At 45.4% G+C, this 17,500-nt stretch overlaps 2 protein-coding genes across 2 annotated transcripts in view; one reads left to right on the top strand and one right to left on the bottom strand.

Moving 5' to 3' along the window:
* The first annotated feature begins 2,198 nt into the window (after positions 1-2,198).
* Positions 2,199-15,664, top strand: Ankrd40 (ankyrin repeat domain 40). Its single transcript, XM_021212354.2, has 5 exons — positions 2,199-2,582; positions 7,701-7,849; positions 8,178-8,657; positions 12,190-12,371; positions 13,390-15,664. Exons 1-5 carry the CDS (start codon positions 2,449-2,451, stop codon positions 13,534-13,536), a joined length of 1,092 nt encoding a protein of 363 aa, XP_021068013.1. The 5' UTR covers positions 2,199-2,448; the 3' UTR covers positions 13,537-15,664.
* Positions 15,665-17,135: 1,471 nt separating this feature from the next.
* Abcc3 (ATP binding cassette subfamily C member 3) overlaps positions 17,136-17,500 on the bottom strand; it is a 50,651-nt gene continuing 50,286 nt past the window's right edge. The window contains exon 31 of the mRNA XM_021212249.2: positions 17,136-17,500. This exon is cut by the window's right edge and continues 141 nt beyond it. The gene's annotated coding sequence lies outside the window, so the exon portion shown is untranslated.

Raw genomic sequence — 17,500 nt, forward strand, 5'->3', positions numbered from 1 at the left:
TGCCTCTGCCTCTGCCTCTGCCTCTGCCTCTGCCTCTGCCTCTGCCTCTGCCTCTGCCTCTGCCTCTGCCTCTGCCTCTGCCTCTGCCTCTGCCTCCCAAGTTCGGGGAATGAAAGGTATACTCCATCACCATCCACTTCTCAGTTATTTCATTTTTTTTTTCCAGCTTGTAGTCTATCATCAAGGGAAGGCAGAGCAGGCTGAGAAGCAGGGCAGGAACCTAGAGGCAGGGCTGTTGAGCTGGTCATGCAGCGTGTTGCTTATTGGCTTACCTTTCCAGCTCACTGTAAGTCGCCTTTCTTTTTCTGTTTCTTTTCCTTTTCAGTTTTATTTGCTTTGCTTTGTTTTGTTTTCATGTGCATGTGTTTTGCCGGCAGGTATGCATGAGCACATGTGGATGCTTAAACCTGAATAAGTCAGAAGAGGACATCTGATCCCCTGGAACTGGAGTGACATACGGTTGAGTGCCACCATATTGGTGTTGAGAATCAAATCCTGGGCCTTGTTTACAAGGGCAAGTTAACTGTTGGCTTATCTCTCTAGCCCCGACATAATTCTTTTTAAGGAAAGAAAATTTAACAAAAAGTCATGAATTTTGGAGTGCACCTAATTTATGTCATTGCTGCTGTTGTTGACTTTGTTTGTTTTTTGTTTTTTCCAGACAGGGTTTCTCTGTGTAGCCCTGGCTGTCTTGGAACTCACTTTGTAGACCAGGCTGGCCTTGAACTCAGAAATCCACCTGCCTCTGCCTCCAGAGTGCTGGGATTAAAGGCGTGAGCCACCACCGCCCGGCGGTGTTTGTTTTTTACCGTTCTGAGGATGAAACCCTGTGCCTTGTTTGGATAAGTACTCTTCCATTAAGGTATATCAAAAGCTTGCTACAATCTTTTTAAATTGCCTTAAAAAAAAAAAAAAGACTGCTATTTCTTGTCTCTCAGACTGTGTTAAAGACTGAGTTTCAATGCCATTTCCATCAGCCTCAGATGGAGTACTATGCTGGATCCGAGAATTAAATTTTAAATTGGGGAAACAAATCCAAGTGTAAGCTCAAGCAGCGTTCCAATTTGCCACCGGGGTCAATTTAAGTGTTTAGTCAGTTGATATTCATCACTCCTGGTGTGCAGTGTGTACTGTGTGAATTACTGTATCATAATAAACAGACGTTGCTTTTTCTTAAGCAGTAACAAGACAAATGCATGCTGTGTGCCCTCGGCAACCCTGAAAAAAAATGGAAATAAAGACGCTATGCCTAAATGTACCCCTTCCTGTTTCATCTTTGTTCAGGCCCTCCTCTCTGCCTCCCCAGGGTGTTTTCCTTAATCGTCTCACCCCATCTGCAAAGTTCTCACCAGTGCCACATCAGGGATCTCTCCAAGGCACCTGCGCTCAGCAAAACAATATTTTCTGTTTCTCCCATTGGGTAGTAGAGCAGTGCCGACCAAGGCTCTGAGCCTCATTAACTAGACTAAGCAAGGAGTATTACACACGGCTGTTTATGAACACACCATAGCTCTACCCTCAGTGCCTAGAATCAGGACCGGGATGACTAAGCTCTCCCCCCCCCCGCCCGTCCCCCGCCCCCCCCCGCCCTCGTCTTTCCTTAGATGACTTTCAGAATAATTAATTATAATTTATAAGCTATAACGAGTTGCATTTTATAAATGTTAATTTTCATGAAAGCCAAGTTGGAAGAATGTCTGTCCAAAACCGATAAAGGGTAAAATAAAACAATAACAACTGAAATAAGTATTCTAGCTGAATGGTCCCAAGCACAGACAAAAATAAGAAAGAACAATGTCATCTATCTCTGCAAATAATGGGCATATTATAGTAGGATCGTTTTCAGCCCATTTCCCGTCCTGCTGGGTAAAAATGGGCTCAGATGGAAAAAAAGAGCTAACTAAACTTGGGGGAGTGAGGGTGGAAACCCACCAATTATTTTTAATGCCTGCTAAACAGCCTGCTCCTGAGGATAAGGCTTTTCTGGCTCCCAAACATGTCGGATCCCTCCGCCCCGCGACTATTCCTGTGTCTGTCCTCCTCGCTGGAAGCTGCCGGGTGGGAGGTCTAAAAATAGCCAATGAATCACCGCGGATAATCCAGCGCCGTGGTTACATAAACAGCGGGCCGGGGCGGCGGGGCGGCGGGGCCGCGGGTGGGAACGAAAAGGATCTAGGTCAGCGTTGTCACACCGAATAGGGTCCCCCGGAGCCGGCCTTCGGAGGCGCGGCGGGGGAGGAGGCCTGGGCCTGCGGGGCCGCGAGCGGCGTGGGGAAGCTGCCGGTGGGCGGGCGGGAGCACGAGGCCCCGGGCCGGGCGCGGGCGGAGGCGCGAACGGGGCGGGCGAGCCCGGCGCTCCCTCCCCATGGCCGGGAGCGGGCCGCGGAGGCGGCGGCGGCGCTGACGGGCTCGGGGCGGGGCGGCCCGGGGTCCGGGGCCCTGGGGAAGATGAGCGCCCTCCTAGAGCAGAAGGAGCAGCAGGAGAGGCTGCGGGAGGCGGCGGCCTTGGGGGACATTCGGGAGGTGCAGAAACTGGTGGAGAGCGGGGTGGATGTGAACTCGCAAAATGAGGTCAACGGCTGGTAAGTGGCGAGCGGGGGAGGCCCAGGGTTCAGGGCTGCGAGCTCCGGGGCGTGGAGCCGTCAGCCCGTGACCCGGGACGCAGGCGAAGGTGACGCCTGGTGGCCCCAGGCCTCTCGGGTCGTGGCCCTTTCTCGAGACGGGCCCTGATCCCCACCCCCATTGCCTCGTGCAGTCAGGAGCGCATCCTCCCCAAACCATACCTCCTTCTGTGGTGGACCGCGGCCAGCGCCCTGCGGGAACACTGGAGCCCACGCCATCCCCCACCCCACCCCCTGCGCCCCCTGGCTCTAACTTGGCCCAAATGGTGATGCTTAGAGGCTTTGATTCTCGGCGACTCTGCTCTGGATTTCATCAAGCTTGAATTAGTTTGCCATGGGCGCTTCTGAAGAACACTTCGTGCAGAGATGAAAGCATAAGCGACGAAGCAAATGCCAATCTTAAAAAAAAAAAACCAGCACGGTTTCTTTAGCCAAGACCAGGAGAAAAAGAACCACTACAAACCCTCAGCACTTGCATAATAACGCTGCCTCTGTTGTTTCAATGCCACAGTGATTGGCTGTTGCCTACAGCTAGCTGCCTGTTGAGGGGAGACTCATCCGTCAGCCCTGTGGAGTGTTTTGTTTGCTTAGTACAATTTCCAATTAGAGAAATTCACCCAAGGCTTTACAAGTTGGCTAGCAGATCTGCCTCCTTCCCAATTCAGAGTCTGTCTCATTTTAAGATGTGAACAAATCTTTAGTTTCAAGTCACTGAATGTGGTATTTTTTTTTTCTACCCTTTTTGACATTTTACAATTAATTTTTAAAATTTAATCCAGATAATGCTTACTTAGCCTCTTTTGCTAATTTAAAGTTAAAATTGAGTTTTCAGCCCCCACTCCACCCCACCCCACCCCCGTAAATCGAGCCATACATTTTGGAATGGGAAGGGCATTGGTGATCATTTGAATCCCAGAGAGTGTCTTGCCCTGGTTGCACAATTGTCAGTATGATAACAGAGTCAGAAATGAGATTTCCTAATTTCCTAAGAAAGCTGTCTGTCTGACTCCTTTCACTAAAGAAACTAGTCCGGATAGCTGCCCATAGCCTGGAGACAGTGGACACTAATTTCTAGTCTTTTTTTGAAGAGTTTGTAGTCAAAACACTTGTAGTTGTGTTTGCCTAGCCATGGCATCCAAAAGCTGTGAATTCCTGTTTTGGCACTGGGAGGCAGTGTTTTCCAGAACAATGAGCCTGGTCTTGCTGCAGGTTCTGCCTGCCTAGCTATGTGGTCTTGCCTGAGTTACTTTGTTTTCCAAGTTCTTTCAGAAGTGTTGTTAGTATTTATTGAGATGAACTTTAGTAAGTAACTACCATGTATTGAACTTGCTCTATGGCACAGATGTGGTTCTAAACACTTAACATATCTCAGGGTTATCAGGAGACATTGTTATTTTTCTCCATCTTAAAGATGAAGAAACTGAGACCCCAGGAAAATTAAGTAAACCATTCAATTTTCAAAATGTCTAAATTACTAAATTTGGGATTTAGTGGGTCTACATGACTGTTAGCCTTTCCATGACTGTTAGAGCTGAAAAGGAATCCAACATCTGACTCCCTCAGCACAGTGCCTGCCATGTGCTAGACATACAGTGTATGTCGGGTGAGTGTGAGGTGACATGATGAGGCTTCCTATGAATTTAATTCCAACTCCAGTCTATTCAATCCAAGAGTGAATTCCTAGATTGCCTTTATCCTGCCTTATGCTCTTGGCCTAATGCTTTCAGCTTTTCTCATTCCGCCGCCCTCTTCTATGACTAGACCACAAAGCTTGGCACTGTCCTTGGTGCCATGGTGTCTTTCCTTCACAACCACGTACTGTCATCCAGTTCTGCTGCCTCTCTGTTCAGATAGGATCTGACAATCTTTCACAAGCTCTACACTGTGATGCAGAGCCAGCCCCACTTGTGATGCGGGACAGTTCCTGAGTCTCCCTCCTAGTCTTCTTGCTCGTACTACAGCCTTACCCTGCCTTAGAACAGTTGGATCACCTCACTCAGAGTCCTCTAGTGGCTCCCATGTTACTGTGAGAAGAAGCCAATTTGCACTCCTTTCCCTGACCTTTGGGCCTCATCTCCTGACTTGCTTCCTTGTTCACTTCTTCCATGGCTTCCTTGCCTTTCCTGGAACAACAGCACATCCCGGGTTCTAGACTTTTGCATTTTTGCCTTCCCTCTTATCTTGAAAGCTTTTCTCTTATACAGCCCACGGTTTGCTCTCTGTCCTCATGTGGATCTTAGCCTACATATTAGCTTCATGCTAAGGCTTTTCCTTGTCTGTCGTTAAAAATTGTGCAACTCTCCTTCCAACCCTGCCAGTCCCTAATCTTTTACTCTGCTTTATTGATACACGACACTTAATATCCACCTAGTACACTTTATAATTTGCTTATTTGCTTGCTAATTACCCCAGTTTCATTGACTGTAAAATGAGTGAAGAATATTCACAGTAGTAGGGTGTTCTTTGTTCTCTCTCTCTCTCCCTCCCTCCCTCCCTCCCTCCCTCCTTCTTCTTAGACTTGGCCTTGCTGTGTTGCCTGGGCTGGTCTTAACCCTTGTCCTCAAAGTTACCTTCTTCCTATCAAATAGCTGAATAGGTCTATTGAATAGCCAAGGCTACAGGCAAATCCCACTGTACCCAGATCCTTAGGGGACATTTTAAAGATTAAACAGTTTTTAGAACAGGGCCCAACATGTAAAGTATTATGTTTGTGTTAGCTATTGTTATTTTCTTATTATTAGGCAACATGTTGGGAGACATATAAAGTTACCCTGAAAAAAAAGAAAAAAAAAAAACCCAACTCTTTTCAACATTGAAAAGTAGACTGGTGACTGCTTTCAATTCTTGGTTGCTTAGTAACCACAGTTTCAGCAGTGATGAATGATACCCAGTTGATGAATGATGCCCAAAGCCTCTGGTCTAAAATACTTCCCAGCCCTAATGGGATATGCTGACTGCAAATATAAAGTTTAAAGAGTTGAAGTTCAAAAATAGAGTTTCCACATCAATTGTAATCCAAGTGTCATATGTTCCCTTTGGCTTTAGTAATAAGTATAATGGTTTATGAAGAAGTTGAAATGCTGTCTGGCTGCAATGATTCTGAGTTATAGCTGCCTATAGTCACCCAACTCCAGTCTGCAAATGATGGTTGCTGGGATGGCCAGGACATGCTGTGCTCACCTAACCCCATTAACATGGTGGCACTCTAAACCAGTTGGTTTGTCTTGGAGTCTTTCTGACCCACTCACGGTAAATTACTCTTTCTCTCCTGTAAAAACTTCTTTCCAAAAGGGAGCATTTCCTTAGTCTGATCCATTCATTTTTGAGTGCTCACTTAATGTAATTATTCATTTTTCAAGCCTATGTCACAGACAGCTCCACACAAAACATTCTGAGCTGCAGTTTGCTAGGCAATGTCCATTTTATCCTAGGTTCACTAAGAAATAAGCATGTGGGTTGGCTACATAGATCAATGGTAGGGTGCTTGCCTAACATATATTGAAGACATCAATTCAGTCTTTGGTACCACACACACATGCATACACACATACACACATGCATACACACATATACACATGCATATACACATATGCATATATACAGGTTCATGTATGCACGTTCACACACACACACACACACACACACACCTGTATATGTCAGGTAGATACTTCCTTCTCTTTATCCTCTGCTGGGGATGTAGCAGTGATCAAGCACTTGCCTAGCATGTGAGGCCCTGGGTTGCAGCAAATCAGTTTTTCCTTGAAATCAAATAAACGTTACTGATGGTTTCCCAGGTTGGTGGCCTCTCTGCTGAGCCTCTGCTCTGTTCATTATCTTATCTGGGTTTGGCTGTAAGCTCTGGAGATACTTGTCTTGGTTAAATTAGAGAGTTGGTAAATGAGGACATTCAAAATAGGAAAGGAATAAGGAGTGAATGAGCTCATAATGGGAAGAAAGTATTTTCCTTCCATAATATGCTTTGCGCCTGAAGATGCAATTCTGTTGGGGCTGCACGTTTGAGGGATGCTGATTACATTTCTATACAATGTTACAGGAATAGTCCACTGAACTGTGCAGCACAGCACCTCGGTGTATACAATAGTAAATAGTTTTGCTTAAGTGAGGCTGTTCTATTAGAAGGCTCTGGTTTTGAACCACTTGGTTGTTCATACCCTCTATTTCAGTGCCTCCAGAGTAAAACCTTGTGTGCAGTATTTCATTTGCACAGATGCAGGTATGTTTGTAGCCTTCTGGAGAGATTAAGAACAGCTAGCAGTTTGAAAAATGGAGATTTGGAAATCACATATGTGTGTAGGTGTGTGTGGGAAAAGGGAGTAAGCAGCTAAGACTGATGTAGTACCCCTGCTGTAGTAATGGCCGACCTGGCAGAGGAGCTGCACATAGGAAATGGTTATTAGCCTGGCAGTATTTACTCTATGATTGTCACTTGATACGTGTAAGTGTTCATAGTTCCTAAAATAAAAGAAGTAACAGAAATATCTTTTAAAAGAAATGAGAGCTAATGGATGTTCCTGATAGGGCAGCACCTGGAAGTATCAATGCAGTCAAGAACCTTGGAAATTGAAGCTCCTGGGACTAACTGATATTTCCTGTGGACTAGAAATTACAGCTTTTTTTATGTTACAGTGCTAGGATTGAACCCAGGTAGGCTTTGTGCCTTCTAGGCAAGCACTCTATCATTGAGTTAACAGCTTCAGACTCAAGAATGAAGCTTAACACTAAAAGTTAAGAATATTAAGATATTATTACTGGAGATGGGGGTCTCACTATGGAACTCTGACTGGCCTAGAACTCACTCTGTAGATCAGGCTGCCCTTAAATTCATAGACTCCACATGCTCTTGCCCCGAAAGAGCTGGGATTAAAGGTGTGCGCCGCCATGCCTGGCTGTGTTCATGTTTTGATCATCTACTCTGTGAAATGAGAAGTCAAGTTGCTAGCCTGGCTTTTGGCTTTTGCTGAGGTCTAACAAGCTTCTGTGTATATATTTACTGATGTTTATCATCTGAAATCTCGAATCGCCTTTTCTCAATCATTCCCTCTCCTTTCCTGGGGACAGGACCTGTTTACACTGGGCGTGTAAACGCAACCATGGACAGGTGGTGTCCTACCTGCTCCAGTCAGGAGCTGACAGAGAGATCCTTACAACAAAAGGAGAAGTGCCGGCACAGTTAACATCAAGGAGAGAGATCAGGAGGATTATGGGAGGTGAGTCTGTTCGGGGAGCCTTGAAGATGTACTATTACTGGCCACATTGGTGCTGATCAGATAACTGGTCCTATTTTTATGTTAGTTACTATGCCAAGGCTGTGATTGCATTTTTTTTCTAGAAAGCCAATATTATATATATTTTTTTTAATTTGTAAGATTGACAATAGTAAAAATGATAGTCATAATCCTACTGAAATGTCCTTTCTCTTCTGACCTAAAGAGGCAGTCAGTCCTGACCAAAGTGTGGGTCACATCTCAGGAAACAACACTAGCTTTGACCGTGCTCCTTTCTTTAGTAACTTTTGTGTTCTTTTGTATTTTCAAGTGGAAGAAGCCGATGATGATGACGAGATCCCCCAGCTGAAGCAGGAGTCAGACCTGCCCTTTGTTCCCAACTACCTGGCCAACCCAGCCTTCCCATTCATCCTCACCCCTGCAGCGGAAGACTCCACCCAGTTGCAGAATGGGGGCCCCTCCCCACCTCCAGTGTCACCTCCTGTGGATGGCTCACCTCCATTGCTTACCCCCACAGAGCCCCCTCTGCTAGGGGCCTTTCCTAGGGACCACAGCTCATTGGCACTGGTCCAGAATGGTGATATTTCTCCCCCCTCTGCCATACTTAGAACACCAGAAAGCACAAAACCTGGCCCTGTTTGTCAGCCACCAGTGAGTCAGAACCGCTGCCTGTTCTCGGCCCCATCCAAGCCCCCGGTGTCTCTGGAGCCTCAGAACGGGACGTATGCAGGCCCAGCGCCAGCATTCCAGCCATTTTTCTTCACTGGAGCATTTCCATTTAATATGCAAGGTAACAGTACACAGCCTCTGCAGCAGGAGAGTGATGTTTAGTTGTTCATGTAGTTAGGATATACTTACAAAATTAGGAAAAAGTTCCAAGATCTGTCTAAGGAAGGAACTCTTTACACTCAAGATTGAAAAGCTATGTACTTTTTACCTTAAATCATGAAAGTATTCCTTTTCTATCATTCCTAGGAACAAGGATTTTCTCTTATATAGCTATAGTACAAGTATTAAATTTAGGAAATGCAATTTTGATTTAATACTGAGCTAAATTGTCGTCCATATTTAAATTCCTCCAATTGTCTTAATAATAGATATTGTACTTAGCTATCATGCCATTTTATTAATTTTTAATCTGAAACATTCTCCATCCCTTTATACACATACACATACTCTCCCTCCCTCCTTCTCTCCTTCCCTCCTTCCCTCCCCACACCTCTTTGGGTTTGTTTTGTTGAGACAGGGTTTCTCTGTGTAGCCCTGGCTGCCCTGGAACTCACTTTGTAGACCAGGCTGGCCTTGAACTCAGAGATTTGCCTACCTCTACCTCTCAAGTGCTGGGAGTAATGGCATGCTCCGCAACCTTCTCTCTTTTTTAATAGGAAGATTTACTCAGGCTAGGCCTGGTGGCGTGCCACATGCCTTTAATCCCAGTACTCAGGAGGCAAAGGCAGGCAGCTCTCTGTGAATTCGGGGCCAGCCTGATCTACTGAACCATCAGTAGACCAGTGTCCTACAAGTGAGTTTTAGGACATCCAGGGCTGTTACACTGAGAAACTCTGTCTTGAAAAACAAACAAACAAAAACAAAAAGACAAAGCCAGAAGAAATAGAAGGAAAAAAAAATGACTACGGGTCTCGGCAGTTTGAGAGCGCTGGTGCATTTGCAGAGGGTTCTGGTTCCATTGTCATTATCTGCACTGTAACTCGAAACTGTCTGTAATTTCAGTTCTAGGAGGCCCAGTGCCCTCTTCTGCACTGGATGCACATTATACATATACATATGTGTAGGCATAGCACATATAAAATAATTTTGAAAACAGGATTTATTTATTTATTTATTTATTTATTTATTGGTTTTTCAAGACAGGGTTTCTCTGTATAGCTCTGGCTGTCCTGGAACTCACTCTGTAGACCAGGCTGGCCTCGAACTCAGAAATCTGCCTGCCTCTGCCTCCCGAGTGCTGGGATTAAAGGTGTGCGCCACCACGCCCGGCCGAAAACAGGATTAATTTAAATTGAGGGTGTCAGATCTCCTGGAACTAGAGGTGCAGGTAATGTGATCCACTTGATCTGGGTACTGGGAACCAAATTCTGGTCTTCTGGAAAAATAGCAAGTGTTCTTAAAAGTTGAGCCATCTCTCTAGCTCCATCTTTTCCCCTATCATTCTTGACCCCTATAATTTTGAGGGGTTCACACCAGTTATTTGGTGAAATATGGCTTATTATCATTCCTTCTCTGTTTATTACTTGGTGTTGTGCTATAAAAAAGGACTTTGAGGGGCTGGAGAGATGGCTCAGAGATTAAGAGAACTGGCTTCTCTTCTAGAAGACCTGGGTTCAGTTTCCTGCACACACATGGTAGCTCACAATGTTATGTAATTCCAGTCTTGGGGAATGAAATAAAATAAAAACAAATGTCAGTAGAGAAGGACTTTTCCTTCTCATTTATAACCATATGAACTTACAATCCTTTCCTTTTAGCTTTTTTTATTTTTCCTTTTGGGTGTTTTGCCTGCATGTATGTCTGTATGCCATATATATGCCTGGTGTCCTCAGAGGCCAGAAGAGGGCAATGGATCTTCTGGAATGAGTTACAGTTGTGAACCACCCTATAGATTCTGGGAATTGAACCTAGGTCTCCAGGAAGAGCAGCCAGTGTTCTGAACTGCTGAGCCATCTCGCCAGCCTGGACTCATGATTCATATTACACTCAGTGTGTTGTAATTTGATGCAGTCATCCTTTTGATATTCAGATTATTCCTGATTTAGCCCTTGGGAACCCCTTTCAGCTAGGTCTGTCCTGTGTGCACATCCCCCTTATTCTAGTGCAACAAGATGGTTCTCATTTATAGTGTCATTTCCCCAGGCCAGCACTTCAATCCACCATTTCTCTTGGGAGTTGTAGGGGTTTTGTTGGGGGGCAGGGAGGGTAGAGAATTGGATTTAGAAGCCAGGATGTAGGCACGAGGTGTCCTCATTATTATAGGTGTGACAGTTCTTGGCTTAAGTAGAGACTAAGAGAAGGGAAAAGGAGAGGCATGGAGAAGGGAGCAGGACAGGAGAAGAGGCGAATATTTGTGTACATATGTCTGTATGTCTAGAAATACATCCATTATTCATATATATATTTCTCTCTTTGTGTGTGTGTTTGTTTTGGGGCAGAATCTTATTATGTAGTCCTGCCTGGTCCAAAGCTTATTATGTAGAATAAGCTAGTATTGAATTCATAAAGATTCACCTGCTTCTGCCTAACAAATGCTAGGATTAAAGGAGTACACCACCATGCCTGGCTGTCGGTATAATTTTGAGAACATTAGAAACCAGATGTTCATACAGACAGTTGTAATTCCAGTAAAATTCATAGAGTCTAGTGTACACTTACTTTTTCTTTTCGCTTATAATTAACTTACTTCCTAGTTTTGAAAACATAGTACTACTATACCTGCTAGTATCAGTGACCCACGATACTTTGAGGAATCCGTACTTTAAGAGCAAGACAGAATTGCCAAATGTATGTCAATAGTTGACTTGAATTATCTTGACAATGAGGGAAGATCACTTTTAACTCTGATTTATGAATAGTAGATCTGCTCCTAAGCAATAACTCCTCCCTTATTAAGGTGCAGTGTTTCAAGTCAGGCTTCGATGCAACTGTTTGTTGTTGCTCCTTTGCTATTCTCTTTTGATTTGGTGGTTGGTTTTGTTGTTGTTGTTTATTTGTTTTGTTTTTTTTGATTGGGTATGTATTCTAATCTGGCCTAGAACTCACTATGTAGACCAAGCTGGCTTGGAGCTCACAGAGATCTGCCTGTTTCTGCATCCTGACTTGCTAGGATGAATTGTTTGGTGTTTGAGACAGTGTCTCACTATGTAGTCCAGGCTATCCTGGAACCCCTGGTCTTTCTCTCCACCTCCTGTTGCTGGAATTGTAAGTGTGAGCCGCAATCCATGCCTGCCTCCTTTACCCTCTGTATTTCAAGGAGTGTTATATATTTCCTTAGTAACTTTAGATCCATAATTGTTGGGTCCTATCAGAGTTCTTCATGTAGCACATCTTACCCTTGCCATCTTTTTGACTCTTTTCTTTTCCTACTCATGTATAATTGGCACTCAGAGATGAGTGACATTGGATAGCACCTGCACCTTTTTGCCTTGTGAACCATAGCAGAGAAGACAGTGTAGGAAACTGTCCCAGCAGAGCCACGAAAGGCTGTAAACTAACCCTCCTGACTGAACTAGATTTGCTCAGTGAATGCTGCATACCTTAAATTACAAGCTCTGTGCTTCATTACCATCTCCCTCTCTCTCTTTTTCTAGAGTTGGTACTCAAGGTGAGGATTCAGAATCCATCTCTTCGTGAAAATGACTTCATTGAAATTGAACTGGATCGACAGGAACTCACCTACCAAGAACTGCTCAGAGTGAGCTGCTGTGAGCTGGGTGTTAATCCAGACCAAGTGGAAAAGATAAGAAAGTTACCCAACACTCTGTTAAGAAAGGTGAGGAAAGTCTGTTCAATGTGAGTGGTTGCTGTTTTCATTTCAAGCACACTTAACTTCTCCCTTGATTATTGAGTCATAGCTTAAGGGAAGCCACTAAAAAGGACAGAGAGCCAACGCTGTGGCTCATGTTAAAGCATGTGCTTGCTATGTGCAAGGCTCTGAGCTCCAGCTCCAGCCTCACTGTAATCACTCCATAAGTTTTTTTCCCCTTCCTCTGAGTCCACAGAGAAGCCCACGCTTGACTCATTTATTTATTTTGAGACAGGGTCTTGATGTGTAGCCCTAGCTTGCTTGGCATTTGTTGTGTGTCCCAGGCCAGCCTTGGATTTATGGCAGTCCTCCTGCCTCTGCTTCTTGCCTGCTAGGATTAAATGTGTGAACAATCATACTCTAATGCACTGGCACTTTTGAAGGTTGGAAGATAGCAGGATGTTACATGGGCCTGTTTCAGTTGTTCCCATAGTAACCTGTGGGGCTTGCCTTATGCCATATGATATGTGGCCCACCTGGCATCTTTGTGGTGCTCCAGCCAGCTATGGGCTCTCCAGCATCAAGCTTCTGGCTTCTCTAAGTTCCTGAGGAAACCTGACACTCACCTGCCTGTCCCTTTAGGGCATTCTCATCCTGCAACAGAGACAGAACTTTCTCCATCTTGTCCAGGTTAAATGTGGGGGCTGATCACTGCTTAGCTGTCTCAGGGATATAATTTTCCTTCTAAATTAAAGATGAATCAATACAACCAACCAAGCATAGACACAAGCTGCTGCTATTGCTCTGTTGCCTTGGGCTGGCAAGTTGACTCAGTGGGTAAAGGCACCTACTACTGCAAAGCCTGAGGACCTGAGTTGTGTGCAGGGCCCCACATGGCAGAAGGAGAGAACCAGTTCCCTCAGGTTGCCCTCTGATCTCCTCATGTGCATTATGACACAAATGTGTACACACAAAATAAACAAATGTAATAAAGAGTTAGCTAAATGAAAAGAAAATTTTAATCCATTGCCCCGTTTTGTTTTAGGACAAAGATGTTGCCCGACTCCAGGACTTCCAGGAGCTGGAACTGGTTCTGATGATAAGTGAAAATAATTTTCTGTTTAGAAACGCTGCATCCACACTGACTGAGAGGCCTTGCTACAACCGGAGAGCTTCAAAACTGACATACTAATGCAGCAGGGACTTTATCACTGAGTACTGTGACAGTATGTGTCACCTCTGGGCCAAAGGACAAGCCATTGATCCCAAAGCCTCGGATGCCCACCAGGGCCCCTGGTGCCACTGCGTAGTGTTCACTAACACCCCGCCTCAGCAGGCAGGAGCCCCGACCCCCCAGCAGCGGTGCCACTCTTCCAAGCCTCTTGGTGCACAATAAACTATTGCTGAATCTTTGAACAGCTGGAAAGTAGTCTTGAGAGGCAGAAGCCGAAGGTATGAGAGCCAGTGTTTAATGTGCAGAATCTAGAGAGTTGTCGAAGCAGAAACTGAGAGCACAGACCTATTTCTAGCCACTCCTGTTGACAGTGCGCCTGAAAGGCCGGGTGCGCCTCTCATGGTGTTGCATGCTTGTGACACTCAAGAAATTTTGAACTGACGATGGAGGAAGACTGGGGAAAGAAAGAAAGCACACACAGGTACTGGACAGAGGGATTCTGGTCTGACCTGTGGTTGTGAGGTCTCATATAGCATATTTATAAATGTTACTCAGGTTTAAAGTATTTAAAATATAGTTACCTAATTGTAAATAGGCTGTTAACCAAAAGAGCTTCCCCTCCCCCAGTTTTCTTTTATGACCACTCATGACTGCAGCTGTCTCCACAGTCATCTTCGCATCTGCTCCCCTCCACAGTCACTAGAGGGCTCTCTAATGCTTTCTAAAGGAGCCACCACCCTGCTCCGTGGCCACTCCTGTCACCCTGTCTAATTGCACCATTCAAGAAGAGCACAGGCGCTTTTGGACAAGGCGCCCACCACTCTCACTCCCACCAGGAACGAAGAGCAGCTTTTGAGCCCGGACTTGTTGCTGGTTTAAAGGTTATTGTGGGAAACTGAACTAAAGGAGTTAGCATCTTTATTTTTGTATCAAAGATAAAGGTTATTTTGGAAATTATTAGGGTTTTTACATAACTCTGAAATCTGTTGCTTTTATAAACAAAGTGTTCAATCTTAGGAATTCCCCGTTACCTCCACAGTCAGTTGTGAGGGTCTGATTAGACTCTGGAGCGTGGTATACGACTCTTCTCCAAGAGTGCATTCAAGAGTCTTCCCCTCCTCAGCATCACTAAAGATGAAAAGCTGCCTCGGTTTGCTTAACTTTAGATAGGGCCTGGCCCACACCGAGGAGCAGGAGAGCAGGGCTGGAGCAGCTGTTGACGGGACCCCTGCTGTCTTAAGCTTTTCCCCATAGTGCCTATAGTTTCCAAAGAAACTTAACTTCCTGGGTATTAACTTAATTTTATTAGAACACTGCAGTTGACTGAGACATGCAGATGCACTGGAAGAGAACCTTGTGCTGAGGTAATGGCCTCCCACTGCCGCCTGAGTGCTGAAATGAGCTGGAGGTGTTCTTCAAAGCCAGTGTCATGGGGTCACTGTGAGGTGACTGCATGGTACCTGCCCCTGGCACAGCTGGTGACTTCCCTGGTAGAGTGTTTGCATAGCCAAGTGGCTGTGGCTCATCACCCCCTTTCCCAAGTGCTTTAATGAAGAAACCTCCCTTGTGTTTCAACCAATCAGAAACTACTTTATCTAAATGTACTAACCTTTTTCCCCCTAATTTGCTTTGAAAAAGTTTAGTAATTCAATTAAGTGTGATTCCATCTTAGAAGAAATAAACTCAGTATTAATTCATGTCTAAATTTCTGGGGTTCAGACTCCTTCAGCCACCCTAGTTGATTAGAGATTCTGAGAAGCAGTGGGGTCTGGCTGGGAGGGGCTACAGAGGAGCGAGCTTCAGAGTAACCGAAGGTGGTGGTGTCCCACATGGCTCTGCCCAGTGTCCTGTCCTTTGCCACAGTCCTCTGGGGTCAGCGTCGTGGGCAGTGGGACGGAACTGCATGGTTGCTCTTAGGTGAGTTCCCAGTCTTAATCTATGCATTCAGAGAAATATTTTTATATGCGTTGTGTAATTTATAACAAGGGGTTTTCTTTTAGGCTTTGTTAGCTGAATGCTCCTCTCCCCCTCCACTACATAGTTAAAGCATGTGTTCACACTGTGTAAACATTCACACAAGACTTTTCCTCGTGTGTTGTTGACTCTTTAAACGTAACAGGTATTATTAAAATTAACTGTTAACTGACCCAGCCCGTTCTCTCTCGTTTTGCCCTCATACTATATTCTAATGATAGAGGGTTCAAATTGCTGTGAAGTCCCATGGGGCTGTCGCTGTGGAGGAAAAAGAGGACCAGCTCCCCAGCTGAGTGTCTGCCACCCCACTGCTGCCTGCCTCTGTTCGGCAGCACTCACGCCCTGTCGCGAGTGTCACTGTCTCACCCTGTGGGTAGCGTCTAGAGATGGATTCTGTGTGATGTCTTCCCTCCCAGTTCACAGCAGTCACTTGGTTTCCCTGGAGTCGCTGAGCCAGCTAGATAGAGGTCATCCCCTATTAACAACAGTTTTTGATTATTCTATTTACTTGACACAACCGAGCCTCCCCTTCTGAGCCTCCCCTTCGGGCTGTCAGCACCTGTCACGGCCTCAGTGAGTTCAGAAGCGAACTCCCCTGACAGGAGAGGAAGCACAGCCTCCCACCTTCGGATCTTTAGCCGGGAAGGATGCTGAATGAATCTCCTGTTTAGTTTAGGCCTCCTAGCACCTCAAAGCAGACGTCATGCCAAATTGGCCTAATAAATCAGAGAGCACAGCGGAGACCTTTTCTTAGCACTGAAGAGAGGCAGAATAATTTGGGCATTTGTGCTCTCATACTTGCTCTATCAGAAGGATGGAAGTCGCCTTCCATACACTCATAAACATCCTGGGCAGAAATAGCCTGCCAAAAAAAAAAAAAAAAGTGATTAACCTTTAACAAATGGTCCTGCAGCATAGGCCAACCCGGGGCATATAGAAAAAGCAGATCAAAGGCGCCATCTCCTTGGTGACTGCCAAGCACTTAGGGTGGGGAAAGAAAACCAGCCACCACCCGCACACAGTCAGTCACTTCTCACCGACAGTAAGGATACAAATGAGGGTGAGCTCAAAGGCTGAGGTGACAAGAGAGGTTCCTCTCAAGTGCAGTCCTGGGACCCAAAGGATTGTGCGACAAAGTCTTTTGTTGGCTTGTTCAAAATGGCTCCAGGGCCAGGGAGACAGGGACCTCAGATACTTTTAGCCTTCCTGTTCACCCAGCTTGACCAGAGGAGAAAGACCAGTGGCCTCCCTGGTGAGCAGGCATCTTAGGGATCCAGGAAGGGAGAGCTCACATCCACTTATGCCCCTAGAGAGCGGGGCTTGGAAGACTTGAGGAATGACAGTGGGCTCAAACGCGTGCTCTGCAGCTCTTCTAAGAACCCCAGCCTCACTCAGGTCAAGTCCCAGGGCCTTTATTTCTTACCTTTCCCCAGCCTCTGCCCAGCAGAGTGGGAGGTACTGTAGTTTTGCTGTGAATTTTCTCTATGAAGATGGTATTTATAGCCAAAGGTTTTGGGTCTGAAGCTTTCAGATAACTGCAGCCGTACAGAAGTGTAGGACAGCCTCGCATGCCCTGGTTCTTTGTGAAGTTTCTAATCCCTGGACTTTGCAAACAGGCAGAAGAAGGTAACATGTGGTCCACATGCTGTTGACCACAGCTTTATTTCATCAGTGGATTCAGACAGCACCAGTACAGGGACTCTGTTCCTGGGACAGACTGACCTAGCAGTCCCTGGTCTAGGAGGAGAAAGGTTCATTTAAAAAAAAAAAAAAAAAAGGAAAATAATGAATATGTAGAGGCAGGAGCAAGGTCTCTTAAAAACTGCAATACAGGAATCATGGTAGACCAGGACCAGGAGACCCAGGCACTGGTCAGAGCATGGCTTTGAACTGGCTGTGACCTCTAACTCACTTCCTCATTCCACTGTGAGACAATTTGCAGAATTAAAAAAAAAAAAAAAAAAAAAAAAAACTCCAAATGTCCCCACTCATGGCCATCGAGTCCATT

Source organism: Mus pahari, chromosome 14 (genome assembly GCF_900095145.1).
Source record: "Mus pahari chromosome 14, PAHARI_EIJ_v1.1, whole genome shotgun sequence".
NCBI classification, from domain to species: Eukaryota; Metazoa; Chordata; class Mammalia; order Rodentia; family Muridae; genus Mus; species Mus pahari.